The 14,919-nt window shown below is 46.2% G+C and overlaps 1 protein-coding gene across 1 annotated transcript in view; it reads left to right on the top strand.

Moving 5' to 3' along the window:
* Positions 1-477: 477 nt before the first annotated feature.
* The window catches only part of LOC147608545 (uncharacterized), a 53,934-nt gene continuing 39,492 nt past the window's right edge, over positions 478-14,919 (top strand). The window contains exon 1 of the mRNA XM_086789081.1: positions 478-728. Coding sequence (XP_086645207.1) covers positions 537-728 — 192 coding nt within the window. The 5' untranslated portion in view covers positions 478-536. The remainder of the gene's footprint in view (positions 729-14,919) is intronic.

The following is a 14,919-nucleotide window of genomic DNA, read 5'->3' as shown; positions in this document are numbered from 1 at the left end:
CTTGGTGAAATTTTAGATATTTAAATGTTGTTTATTCTTGGCTTTAACTTTAATGTATTACTTTATTATATTCATTTATTAATGCCATGTCAATGGAATTAATAAATATGCACACAAAACGTTCTCAATATGGGTGCCAAATTTCTATTTGGTATTAATTATTTTAGTGAATGGAGATAACCTTATGAGTGAGGGGAAGGAACCTTAGGAATATTAAAATTTTAAAACCTTGGTGCGTGGAGGATTCTGGAGGGTGCCTTCTGGGGGTTTCCGATGTGGACATTTTCCGGCTCTCACACATTTTTCAATTTTATAAAGTCGCCAATGGCATTTTGCTAAGGTTTTAACCTTAGTATATTAATTAATGGCTGTAGTGTGAATATATACACCTACAGCCATTAATTAATTAATGGCTGGAGCGTGAAAAATATATATGCACACAAAACGTTCTACGATAATCGATAAATTTGAAAATAAACACCATTTCAAAGCATGAACCACACACTCCGAAAAAGGCTAGGAAGTAGAAGAAGAGGATGGCAGCGATGGCGATTGCGCAATGCTGCTGCACTTCTTCTTTGGCATCTCCTCCCCGCTCCGTCTTCACTTCTACTCTGCTTGGGGGTCGCCGCCGCAAGCACCTGGTCTTCGCCTCTTCTGCCGCGGGAGAGCAACTCCAGAGCGCCACCAGCATCGACCTCCTGCCCCTTCAAGACGCCCTTGCAAAGGTCTTCTCCTTTCATTCCCTTTCATACGTTTCTGAGTTTTCATTGAAACGCACATCAAGCCTTTTGCCTTCAGTCTTTGCAATCACAGGCTTAATAGGCCATTTTGAAGAAACCTTAATCCAAGGCTGCATGGTAAGTTACTTGCAGTAGATAAGCGAGCCCATTGTATCTCAGTATGTCAAGAAAGGTTAACGCACAACTGTAAAGCCTCTAGAAAACCCCAAGTGTATCACTCAGAAACTTACATGATGTCACCTACATGATTAGGAGTAGAAGGGCATGGCTAGCTCCATATCAACACGAACCCCACTGACAATTGTAGCGCGGACTTCATGATTATCCAACAATTATCAAGAAATTAATTAGGTCATACAGCACGACGGGGAAGCAAAATGACTGCTTTGAGCACTCTTAGTGTTCTCACGAAAGTGCTTGCATTGTTTTGATTTCAATCACACAAGCCATAACATTGTCTCTCCCATGGGGTCAACATTCAAGCCAGCACAGGAGGCATCGGCATTGCACCCGGTTTGAGGATCCCTCTTCCTCTTCAAATTCCTCCATATCTTACACTTCCTAATTTCTATTCCTTAGCTTGTGGTGGCTCCGTTTGGGGAAAGCTATTATTCATTGCTAAACTAATAAAACTGAACTATTTACAAAGGATTCTGTTTTACTTGATGCAAGCTAAACTCCACACTAAGTTTTTGTGAATATTGCGAGAAACCCTCATGTAGCCTTCTCCCAATTCTTGAAATCTATTGCAATACAAAGCCTTGGATTGATTTGCGTTTGATGCTCTTGTTGGGCTAAATTTGCTACTCTTTCAAGACTTGACCTCTTCCTTGGCTTGTTGCTCCAAAAGACTTGCAGAAGAGAGAGATAGGGGTTCCACTTAAGTTGGCCAACTAGTTTGTCAACTTTGATGATTTGCGTTAGTTGCATTAACCTTTATTTTGTGTTAATGCAATTCACATTCAGCCTCTTTGGTGACTTCATAGATTATGGCTCACAACATAGGTTGCATCACCTAGCGGGCAGTCTCCCTTTTCTATTTTGGATGATGACATTTGGGAGTTCTCCAGGGATGGTGACATCATTCTCCTAGGGGACTTCAATGCTAGGACCGCCCATAACCAGACAGTATTTTATGATACCTCAGAGGAGATGTTGAGGGAGCTTGATGTTAGGGATATGGGCCTATCTAGACTCTCACAAGATGAGGAACATACTGTGTATGGGCGGTATTTGATAGACATGGGGACTGCACATGGATTGGCCATCCTGAATGGCCTACAGAGATTCCCAACAGCGGGCGGTTTCACTAGCTTTCCACATCGGCATGGTGCTAGTACAGTGGACTATGTTATGGCTCAGCCCAGTCTCATTCCCTCTTTTCAGGATTTTATGGTAGGCACTAGGCCGGTTGGAGTAGCAGTGGATCATGCTATCTTGTCCTTCACTCTCACATTTCAGTTCAGCACAGCTCCATTGGGACAGGTCTCCACACACACTCGTTATACCTTTACGAGGGAGACTGACAGCGTGTACACGGATGAGATATACAGACGCTTATGTGCCGAGGAGCCGGGACGGCCATTAGATGAGCTCACTCAGATATTGATAGAGACGCTTCATGCTGCAGCATCAGAGGCATATCCCCATAGTCAGCCTACACGGAGACGATCTGGGAACATGCCCCAGAACAGCTGGTATGATGAGGAGTGCAGAGAGATGAGGATCAGATTACAGAGAGAGGTGCTCATGGGTGTTACCACTCACAGACAATCACGGATTACCTTCCGGCGCCTAGTGCGACGGAAGAAGAGGGCTTATCTTGCTCTGTTAGAGAGGGATTTGTATCAGTTATTTATGAGTCAGGACTCAGGCGAGGCATGGAGACTATTCCATGAGCATTCACCATCACCAGCCATTACCTCCACAGAGATTTGGGGTGAGCATGCAGCATCCCTGTACACAGCACCAGGACAGTCGCCCCTGCCAGACCCATCAGAGCCATGCCCAGAGACATGTGCTTTCTTTACTGCTGAGATGGTAAGGAAAGCTATTGACAGGATGAGGACTGGGAGAGCATATGATCATGATGGTTTGGTAGTAGAGCACTTTATTCATGCCAGAGATATGCTTGCAGAGCTTATTGCTATGATGTTTAACCGAGCCATGTGTGAGGGTTTTCCTGAGACTTGGAATATGTCCACGATTGTGCCTATCTTCAAGTCAGGGGATCCCATGCTTCCTGGGAATTATCGTACCATCATGATTGGTCACACATTGGCTAGATTATATGCATCTATTCTTGAGCAGGAGTTGAGTAAATGGGCAGAGAGAGAGGGCATACGTGCATCAGGGCAGGCAGGGTTCAAGAGAGGTTTCTCCACTCTTGACCATATCTTGGCACTCAGAGCTATTATTGAGGAGGGCAGATTATATGACAGGAGGATTTATTGTTGCTTTGTGGATTTCCGCAAAGCTTTTGACACAGTACCGAGAGCCAAACTGATGCGCAGACTACAGGAGATGGGAGTGCCCACAGAGCTGATTTGGGGAATCATGGCTTTATACAGGACAGTTGTGGGGCAGGTACGTACTACTCAAGGTATATCTGAGATGGTTCTCTCCACTATTGGGGTGAAGCAGGGCTGCCCCCTTTCTCCCACCTTATTTGGGATGTATGTGGATGAGGTTTCGGACTATGTAGAGCGGGAGGGTGACAGAGGAGCACAGCTAGCAGGGACATGGATTCCGCTGTTATTGTATGCTGATGATATTGTGCTGATCTCAGATTCTCCAAAGGGATGCAGCGTCATTTGGATGCATTGCACACGTTTGCACAGGACAGTGGATTGTCTGTTAACCTTGGTAAAACCAAGGTGATGGTGTTTAACACCACAACACAGTGGGTTAGGAGGTCAGTACCCACCTTTACATATGGTCAGGAGACAGTGGAGTATACAGATGCATATACTTACCTTGGTGTGGTTTTTAGTGGCCCACTATTTCCCTTGAGGAGAGCAGCGGAGACCAGATTGACCAGAGCTTATGCAGCATTGGGGAGACTAGAGAGGATGTGTTCGCAGGTTCAGTTTCAGGAACCTCGAACAAAGCTCTTGGCTCTTTGACACTTTGGTCACTTCAGCCATGCTGTATGGAGTGGAGTATGGGGACCCTCAGTGGATCACCACAGCCGAGCTGGTAGCACTGATGGATGAAGATGTATGGAGAGGCCCTTGGTTTCTATGATTTCCCGGATGATTAGGGCCAAGGCCTCCGTACCACATGATATTATCTGTGCAGAGATGGCTACCCCCCCATTGGTAGTAGAGGCACTCACTCGATCAGTCTCCTTTATACATAGCACTTGGGCTCTCCCTAGAGACAGATATGCTCGCTTAGCCTTGGAGTCTTCACGACAGTTGGCATCACAGGGAGACGGATCATGTTGGTATGCACAGATGACAGCTTGGTTCCAACTGCATGGCTTTAGTATGGACAGGCTACCTCCATTTCAGTACTCCTTGGATGCACTCTCCCTCTCTCTCACACGGGCAGAGATTACTAGACTTATCAGGCAGGACTTGACTCAGCTGGACACTAGGAGGACATGGATACAGCCGACACACGAGCTTGGTACGAAGATGGCTTTCTATAGAGATCATCTTCTCCAGCTCACGGAGGATGGGTTTGTGATTAGACCCAGCTACATGGATACTCATCTTTCTCATGGGGTACGGTGTGCTATTGGTCAGATGCGCACATCCTCACACCACCAGCTAGAGATTGAGACTGGCAGATTCAGAGGAGTACCAGCTGAGGCCAGGATTTGTCAGTTGTGCTAGATGGAGCCAGAGACAGAGTTACATTACATCTGTCATCACTGTCCAGTATATTATGAGATACGAGGCCGTTTTCACTGCTTGTTCAGAGAGGGTTTCGGACCACTTTCTAGAGTCATGAGATACCGGGATCAGAGATGCTCGGATTATACTTGCTGGAGCTGCGTAGACATAGAGGGTCTCTTGAGAGGGAGGGGATCAGAGAGGGAGACACCTACAGAGGTAGATTATAGACTTCTTTCGGCCAGAGATTGAGCAGTCAGGCCAGCACGCATTGCAGCTAGCCCCTGAGTATAGCCGCACCAGAGGTACACTGATTGATCGGGCTATAGAGCTGGGGCGGTCCAGGCACCCCAACATGAGAGGCCCATCTCGACACCGGCGGAGACTACAACAGAGGATCAGGACCATACTAGCACGGCATGGGAGACATCCAAGTACTCACCATGGAGGACATTGAGGATATCCGCCATCGACCGATGAGAGACATCTTTGGATAGTGATGTATATGATGCTTACCTTTGTTGCTGGAGTTTTCCTCCCCAGATGTTATCCATTAGGAGCTCCTAGTACCTTACTTTTCCTCATAGTTATTGTTTCAGTTTCAGTTAGTTGTTTAGTTGTTTTAGCTTTTCTTACACAGACATTGTATCAGATCCACCAATTGTTGTCTTTTGAGGACGTTAATATCTCATTTCATTTCTCACCTCTCCCTCAAGCCTCTTGAGTCTTCTAACTTCCAAGCCTCTAGGCCTCTCGGTTCTCTCTCTCTCTCTCTCTCTCTCATTGCTCAAGGCTCAAGCCATCTTCAACCATAGCATCCTCCTCAACCGTCAATGCCTTCACTCTTTGATTGGCGTATTTAGTGTAAATTTGTGCTCATTTTGATATACTTCCAAAGTAGAATAAGTGTGGAGTAGAAAAACTTTTTAAAAAAAGTATTTTTTGAGTGCTGTTCCCTCCCCCGTCCCCGTTCCCTACTTATGGCCGTCCCCCGTCCCGTCCCCGTCCCCCGTCCCTTGTGACTATGGTGGGTATAGAACTTGGTATCAAATGCACATCAAACAATTTTGATGGGGAAAGCCAAGTAGCAAGTTCTCCAAAGATAGAACATAAATCATATCCAGTTGTGCCACTGTAACACGGGGAAGCTTTGGGGTCTTCTTTCAGCCCTAAACACCACTGGAAACAATCTGATGCAAAACGTAGACATGAAGAGCAAGTAGAGAGAGAGAGAGATATGCTGGAAATTCAGTATATTAATATGGTACAAAAGGGTACTCAGTCCACAGCCCTAGGCTGCCTTGTAAAAAGGGTGATAAACACCAAAATATGGTCCCTACTTGGACCCTAAGGATCCACTCCATAAAGGAATGAATGAATAGAATGAGGAGCAACACTTGCTATTCATAGTCTCTTAATCTTAATGGAGAGCTAGCCGACTGCTGACTGGACAATAATTCATTGCTCTTGATGCGCTTGTAGTCGCCTTTGTCTTGGTTCAGCCGACAGCCTGTTTTGTCTCAGCCGATAGCTCCCCAAGCCTTCCTTGTCCAAACTGGTTCTTTGTGCTCCATGTCCTGGCTCTACTGATGTTTTTCTTGGCTCCCCCTTCTGGATTAGCCTCTAAGAATGGTCATGGCATTTCTTGCACATGACATCCCCCTCTGCTAAACTTGACGACGGGATTCCAACTTTTTCCTTGGATGACTGGCATCATCCCACTGTATTCCCGGAGTCCCTCTGTCATCCATCCAACTCTGGCAACCCTTTTCACTGAAAACCTGGCCCGGTCTCCAAAACCACTCTGCCTCTGAATAAGATCTATGCATCTGTTCCCTCCAGTCCCCAATCCATTCCTGCCCTGACTTTGAACACTGTCTTGGTGTCTGGCACTCTCACATCACCCCTTGCAGGATAATCCTCCCTTGGGACCGATGTCCGAGAACCTATCTGGCTCACAGGACTGCCATCCCCTCTGGCTTTGTGGAACACCACCAACAAACCTCCTGGGAGCTCTTCCCGATTATGTGCTCCTTGCCTTGGGCTTTGTATCCATGTACTTTCATGTACCTTGGACCTGTACACCATCATATGGTACTGAATCAGTGTTTAGCTTTGCTGAGCCTGATGCTCTGATACCAATGTAACACGCGGAAGCTCTGGGGGTCTTCTTTCAGCCCTAAACACCACTGGAAACAATCTGATGCAAAACACAGACATGAAGCGAGAGAGAGAGAGAGAGAGAGAGAGAGAGAGAGAGAGAGAGAGAGAGGCTGGAAATCCAGTATATTAATACGGTACAAAAAGGTACTCAGTCCATAGCCCTAGGCTGCCTTGTAAAAAGGGTGATTAACAAGATGATGTCCCTCCCAGTGAAACTATCCTCAAAAGCCCCTACATCAAGGCGTAGAGATCCATTACAATTCCAAGTAGCAACTTTGAGTGTAGTCCCATAGGTCTCGTGCTGTCATGAAGAGCGCCTCTTCATAATCACCACTCTACCATCTCTATAGAAGACCACTTTCCCTTTCTCTCAGGCTGCCCTAATCTCGGTCATAACTTCTTTCATGTGGGCAAGTTGCGAGAGTGTGAGGTCATCTCCAAGAAATATTCCCGTCTTCTTGAGTGTAGGACGTCTCTTCAAGAAGTCCTTCTTCGCTTCCATGGAGGGGGAAACGAATGATAAGTGCTCTCTCGTTAGAAGACTCGGCACTACCTTCTCTCTTCTTTCCCACTCTCCATGCCTTTGTGTGCGTGGCTTTAATGCCCATCATAGAGAAGAGCTCCTTGGTTTCCCCTTCCGCATCATCACGGTCTTTTAGACCGGACACTCGTACATGTAAGACCCGGGTCTTCCTCCTTTGCTCCTCTTCAAGGGTCATGTTGATGATGGTATGGCGACGATTCTTTACCTTTCCCTTTCTTGGCGACCTCGATCCATTTCTCCGTCTCGTCCATCTTCTTTTGCGTCTCTGTGATCACCTCCACCCATGAAGATGTCTTCTCTTTATGTTGCTCCTCCTCCTCTCGAATGATCCTCCTTTGTTCCTTGATGGTATTCAGCTCTTCAATAAAGGAGGGCTGAAATTTTCCATCCTCAAGCTTGCCTTGTGAAGTGGCTTCCAACCCCTTTTTAAGGGCTGAGATTTCAGCCGCTTGACTTTTAGCATGCAATTTGGCCTCCACTAGTTCCTCCTTTAAGGCTGAAATCTCAGCCTCTTGCTTGGATGTTCTCTCTTCGAGCTCTTGGATTTTGTCAAATCCCTTCTCGAGTTTGGAGAGGCGGTTTATGATTGCGGTAATGGAAGAGTCGACCATCTTCTTGTTTTCTTTGATAATTGTGCTGAGCTTGTCCTCCACCTTCACGAGCTCCTCTTTAACTCCGGTCTTGGCCATGACCTTTTGCAGTACTTCCCACAGCCATGAGAGAGAGAGAGAGAGAGAGAGAGAGAGGGAGAGAGAGAGAGAGTCTAGATAGTAGAGAGTAGAGCCTTGTGTGAGAGGCTTGGAAGTTGGAAGTTACTAAGTTAGAAGAAGCTTGAGGGAGAGAGACTAGAGAGAGTAGATACACTCATTGAGTGTAGCTTGAGGCTTGAAAGTTGAGAGAGAGAGTTGCTTGAACTTTGAAAACTTGAAGGGGTGTGTGTGTGCTTGTAGCCTTGTAGCCTTGTTCTTATATAGATATTAGGCAAGAGAGAGAGGCAAAGGCAAGACTCGAGAGAGAGAGAGAGGCAAGGGCCAAGCCTCAAGGGCCAAGGCCCAAGGCCCCAAGGCTCAAGCCTAAAGGCCAAGCCTCAAGGCAAGAGAGAGGCAAGGGCCAAGGCCCAAGCCTCAAAGGCTCAAGGCCTTGCCAAACGGCTAGAAACGGCCAAGGCAAACGGCTAGAAACGGCCAAAAAAAAACCAGTCTGATTGCGCGCAACGGCTCCCAGCCGTCCCCGTTCCTACTGCCGTCCCCGTTCCTATTGCCGTCCCTTGTGAGGGACGCCTCCAGGGGGGCGTCCGACCGTCCCCTGCCGTCCTCGTTGCTGAACCGTCCCCAACCCGGCGTCCCTCGGTTCCAACAGTCCGTCCCTTCCGTCCCCTGTGACTATGATACCCACTATTGGGCATTGATGACGTTAGTGGGGATGTCATAGTATCTAGTCCATACTATGCATGATGGAGTTGATGGTTTATTGTCTTGTGGATGACTACCATGAGGTTATAAATTGCACTTTCTTATAAGGTGAATTTGGGCATGTTCCTAGATTCATCTAGGTATATGTATATCTGCGTGAAGGTCTGTTACCTATGCACTTGTTCGAGCCAATGGAATGGGTACCATCTAAATTTCGTTAGACTCATCCTCTTTGTTAGGTCCTCTTGCGTGTGGTCAACTGCCAAAAGCTCTCTCATCACGAGTGTATTGACACCATATGAAGTATCTAGGCTACCTCATTCACTATTTGTGCTGACCTAAAGACTATCTTTGGCATACCTTTTTAACATATTGTTATTGTTGCCACCAACTCTGGGCAGTGAATGCTTACCGATCCTTGAGAGTTGACAAGCGGCATCTCATATTGTTTAACCACTAGTCCAAACTCATGGAAAGCTTCCATACCTTGAAATTCTCTATCTATTAAGGGAACCCCTCTTGCTTAGCTTTAACCACTAGTGAAAATCTTGGAGATCTCTTCCATTTAAGTTGTGTTTGCAAACTGAACTTCCTTTTGTTGAATATGTCTCTTATATATTGCAAGCTGGTTCTCACAAAGTTTCCTCTGTTCTGCGACTTGCTTGTGTTTGAACATGATCATCTCCATCAATTGCATGTTTTGAAGCATCATTTGCATCATGTCTTCTAACGCCATCTCTTCCCATACCAATATTGAGTGCAAGGGAAAACCATGCTCTGATGCCAATGTGAGGTCCAAGGAGAAATTGTGACATCCAGAAGCCTTGACTGACCTGATCGAGCCCTAAGCCTACTGATTAGGAACACTAATGCAATAGCAATCATTAGAGAGTAGAGAGAGATGAACTGTGTTTTCAGTATATTGATATGATATAAAAAGATGCCTTCAACTGTTCAACTGTTGTGGCCTTTGGCCTTCCATAAAAGACTAATTTCTGACTTAAGGACTGACTATGGAGCTGCCCCAGGTGGGGGATCAAAATGCCTTATGATTTCTATTTAGAGGCTCATGGGAATACTCCTACAGCAGCCTGAGTGGTGTCAGCCAGCAGAGAGAAGCATTCAATTCATTTAGTGCTGCCGACTTTATCTATATGATGTCTATGACCTGGCCAACTAGTACTTGGACCTTGGGCTTGCCTGTCAGAAGTTGTTAATACCCTGAACTGATCCTACACTTACTGCCAAATCAGGGATTAGCCATGTCCACATGTGTGCACATAACATGCCCTCTTGCTAAACTTGATGACGGGATTCCATCCTTTGACTTTTGATTGGATGACTGTCATCATCCCCCTTGTCTGCACATGGACTTCGAAAACTTGTCATCCTAAGTCTGACATTGAAAACTGTGCATCTGTTCCACTTTGTCCCCTTGCGTGCAATCCTTGTCCCTTCACACAGTAATGGTCTTCTTTCCAAGGATGATCATGCCTTTGCTCCACCTTTCTTGAGAGCCAATGGTATGCCCCTTTGAGCATACAACTCCTAGGTCTGCTTTCCTGTGGTTTTACCTGCTGGCGACTAGCCCCATGACTGCTACCTTGGCTGTGTTTCTTGCTATGGATTCTGTGCACCTGCCTGGGACTTCTAATGCTTAGCTTGGCTGAGCCTGATGCTCTGATACCAAATGTGACATGAAGAAGCCTTGACTGACTTGATCCAGCCCTAAGCTTACCGATTAGGAACGCTAATTCAATAGCCATGATTAGACAGCAGAGAGAAGAGAGATGAACCGTGTTTTCAGTATATTGATATGATACAAAAAGATGTCTTCATCTGTACAACTGTTGTGTCCTTTGGCCTTCCAAAAAGGACTGATGTTTGACCTAAGGACTGACTATGGACCTGGCCCATGTGGGGGATCAAATGCCTTGTGACTAGACTGGGTGCTCATGGGAATACTCCTACAGCAGCCCGAGTGGTGTTGGCCGTCAGAGACAAGCATTTAATTCATTTTTAGTGGTGCCGACTTTATCTACATGATGCCTATGACCTGGCCGACTGGTACTTGGACCTTGGGCTTGCCTGTCAGAACCTGTTAAATGCCCTAAACTGATCCTACACTTACTGCCAGATCAGGGATTAGCTAGGGAATTAGCCATGTCAACGTGTGCACGTGATACAAATCGTGGAGAGAAACCTGCTTGATATCAATGTCAGGGTTGCACCAACGAAAGTGTGGTTCTTGAAATTTTCTTGAAATGCAAAAGCGAAAAAATATAGAGAAGAAATAGAGGGGAGAATGACATCAAAAGAGTGGATTCCTTTAAAATATGCATGCATACATATATACATACATTCATATGTACGTACGCATGTATGTATATATGTACATATGTACTTATGTACTGTATATATCGTATGTATGTGTGTATATATTGTAGGTATGAATGCATGCATGTATGTAGGTAGGTATGAATGCATGCATCTATGTAGGTAGGTATGTATGTGTACATTTGTCCAGGCGTATAGTGCCTCCCCTTTAAGGATCAAAACTTTCAAAACCCATACTGTTCGCATGTTTTTGAAGGTTCTGACAACCCTGGTTAGTCTGCAACTTGCATTAATGCCATTCACATTCATTCTCTTTTGTCCTGTTATAGAATGGGGCTCTCTACATGAGCTGATTTTTTACCAGTTCTAACCCTAACCCTAATTCTAATCGGTAGCCTAGCATGACACATGCATTCAATGATTGAGAATGATGCATGTGACATGGGGTGGGAAAGGTGGGAACAGTTATTGGTAAAGATGTAGCTGTGACATGTGTCTTTGAAATTCCTATTATGGAACTTGTCTTCTTGCCCTTTGACAGAACCTTGAAATGTGCTTGATGAAGTCACAATAGTAGCACTTATTCACCAACTGGCGGCCTGATCTCTTTGAGGGAGACACAAGAAAGCAAGGCTTCCACACCTGTCTTGTCCTTCTTTTTCCTTCGCTTGCTCTTCCTTCTTTGTGACGTACCTCCACTTGCAAAACCAAGTGCACAACAGCCAAACAACATTAGGCAACTGGCGGCCTGATCTCTTTGAGGGAGACACAAGAAAGCAAGGCTTCCACACCTGTCTTGTCCTTCTTTTCCCTTCGCTTGCTCTTCCTTCTTTTGTGACGTACCTCCACTTGCAAAACCAAGTGCACAACAGCCAAACAGCAGCAGGGCTGTTTGGGCCCCATTTTAGCAAGCTGGACACACAGAACGGATGGCTGGGCAGCCAGTTGGGACTCGGGCAGCCCATGGGCTCCCAAGATGGCCAAACAGCTGCACCCAGGCTGCCCGGGCTTGAATGCAGCTAGTGGCTGGTCGAGCTGTCATGTGCAAGACATGCACTGGCTAATCCTAGGCTAATCCTGAAGAGGCAACAAGATACAGAATAGGATCAGGACCAGATTTTGGAGCATGTACTGTTCTTCTTTGGCAGGAGTACCTTGTGGAGGGACATAGAAGGCTGTCAGCCAGTCACGAATGAGGAATATTGCTGTCAGCTGCAGCATGTTGTGGTTTAATGTGTCCAAGAGCTGGCTGACAGCAGGTTGGCCAGTTCATGAGTTATTCCAAAGGATATATAAGGCTTATGTGCTCATCGTCTAAGGCATTCAGTCCAGGAATGGGTTGGGTCATAGCTTAGGCTTTTAGACTAGGGTTTATACCTTTTCAAGGAGGCAGCCTATGGCTGCAAGAACAGTTGTACCTTTTTGTACATTATGTGATTATACTGAATACTCAGCTCTCTCTCTCTCTCTTCTCTCCCTTGTATGCGTTTTGCATCAATATGTTCCCAGATGGTGTTTAGGGCTGAAAGGAGACTCCTAGAGCTTCTGCATGTAACATTGGTATCAGACCATCAGGCTCAGCAAGGCTAAACACTGATTCAGTCCCAGAAAAAGGTGCATAGGTCCAAGGCACAGGAAAGTGCATAAGTACGAGGCACAAGGCAAGATAGAGAAGAATTCCCAGGAGGTTGGTTGTTGGTGTTCCACAAAGCCCAAGGGGATGGCAGTCCTCTAAGTCGGGTGCCCCTTGGGGCACACTAGGAAAGGCTTTCAGGCAACGGTTCCAAGAGAGGATGATACTCCAAGAAATGGAGTGAGAGTGCCAGACTCATTTCTCAGGAAAGAAGACTAGAGATAGTGTTCAGGGACACGGTAGGAACGGAATGGGGACTAGATGGAACAGATGCATAGATCTTCAAGTGGATTTGGAGATCGGGCCGGGTGTTTAGTGAAAAGGTTTCTAGAGTGGGAAGGATGACAGGTGGACTACGGGAATAGAGAATGGGATGATGAAAGTTATCCAAGAGTACAGATTGGAATCCCGTCATCAAGTTTAGCAGAGGGGGATGTCATGTGGAAGACACCGGCTAATCCTGAAGAGGCAACAAGATACAGAATAGGATCAGGACGAGATTTTGGAGCATGTACTGTTCTTATTTGCCAGGAGTACCTTGTGGAGGGACACATAAGGCTGTCAGCCAATCATGAATGAGGAATATTGCTGTCGGCTGCAGCATGTTGTGGTTTTATGTGTCCAGGATGTTTAAGGCATTCAGTCTAGCAATGGGCTGGGTCATAACTTAGGCTTTTAGACTATGGTTTATACCTTTTCAAGGAGGCAGCCTATGGCTGCAAGAACAGTTGTACCTTTTTGTACATCATGTGATTATACTGAATACTTAGCTATGTCTCTCTCTCTTCTCTCTCTTCCACATGCATTTTGCATCAGTATGTTCCTAGATGGTGTTTAGGGCTGAAAGAAGACCCCTAGAGCTTCCACATGTAACACGGGCTAGGCAATAGGCAGGTCCGGTAGGGGCAGTGGGCTGGTTGGCTGGTGTAGTAGGCCTGGTTGTGGGATGGCCAACCCCCCTGAAATTGCAAAAGGGGTCTTATAAATAGAGCTCCCAGCCCTTCACAATAAATCATTAAGTATCTGCATCTCAAGGTCTCTTCAACACTTAGAGCTACAAGGGATTGGAAGAGCAAGGACAAGATTTGGCAACCAGCATTTGCATCAGGACAACATAGTCATCTGCAACTTGGGTTGAGATCTGGTAGGGATTGATCATTCTTTGTACTTCAGGTCAGCATCCTGGTGGCCATGGAGTGTGGAATGGGCACCTATTAAGTGGGAGGTGACCTCCCAAGTGGCAAGAGGGTGGGTGTGGGCACTCAAGTAAGCATGCATGACTCTTTTCTCCCTCTCTGCAAGCTTGGTCGTCATCTCCTTTGCACACAAGCTCTCCATCATTTTTTCTCATATAGTATACTGGCTACACTCATCCATTTGCAAAACATAGCACATATCTATCCTCATCAGAAGGACAATATCCTACACCCCTCCATGCTTGTTTTCTAGCTTCTTCATGTAGGCAATTTGTACTGCTGTCACGTCATGAGCAGATTGTTGTATGGCCCATAGTAACATGGGACGGGGAATGGGGATGGGGATGTTAGAAATAATGTCCTGACATTATTATGGGCAGTGGCCAATGTATTAGGACCGGCCGGGCACTAAGTTTTGTAACAAACTTATCTTCATTATTTGAGCTCCATCGTTTTGCTGCTTGCCTCCACACGTTTTGTTCTGTTTCTTCGTGTGCTCCACACCGTCTCTCACACTCACAATTGGTATCAGAGCAGGTTGTTGTTCCTGCTCCCGCCTTCCCTACTGCTGGTGAAGCACTTTCGTCGCGAAGAAACAGGTCTATTGTGCTGGTCGCCTGCTTCTGGTGCTGAAAAACAGGTCGCCCTCCTTCTACAGACCTGGGCGACTGCTTTCTGTGTGTCTCGGGCACTGTTCTGGTGCAAAAAGCAGTGCTGGTCGTTTTTCTACAGGCCGTACAGCATCTGTGCAGCACGTGTGGCTGCTGGTTGCTGTTTTTCTGTTCGTACAGGTCTGTACGACCAGTTTTGGTGCTGTTTTCTGATAGTACAGCAGCCGTACAGCAGTCGTACAGCCCTATCTGCTGTTTTCTGTCCGTACAGTTCTGTACAGCACCTGCTGGTTGCTGTTTGCTGTCCGTACAGCCTTCTGTACCGTCTTCTGCATCAGTTCGTACCTCAGCAATCTGCAGCAGCAACTCGGGTGAGTCTACCTGCTGAATTTTGGAGCTTAACTGTGAATTTTGTCAGCAAATCAAGTCAGAAATTTG

Source organism: Cibotium barometz, chromosome 53, assembly GCF_041138505.1.
Source record: "Cibotium barometz isolate CiBa-2024 chromosome 53, ASM4113850v1, whole genome shotgun sequence".
Classification (NCBI taxonomy): domain Eukaryota; kingdom Viridiplantae; phylum Streptophyta; class Polypodiopsida; order Cyatheales; family Cibotiaceae; genus Cibotium; species Cibotium barometz.
This window is presented reverse-complemented; position numbering and strand designations above follow the sequence as displayed.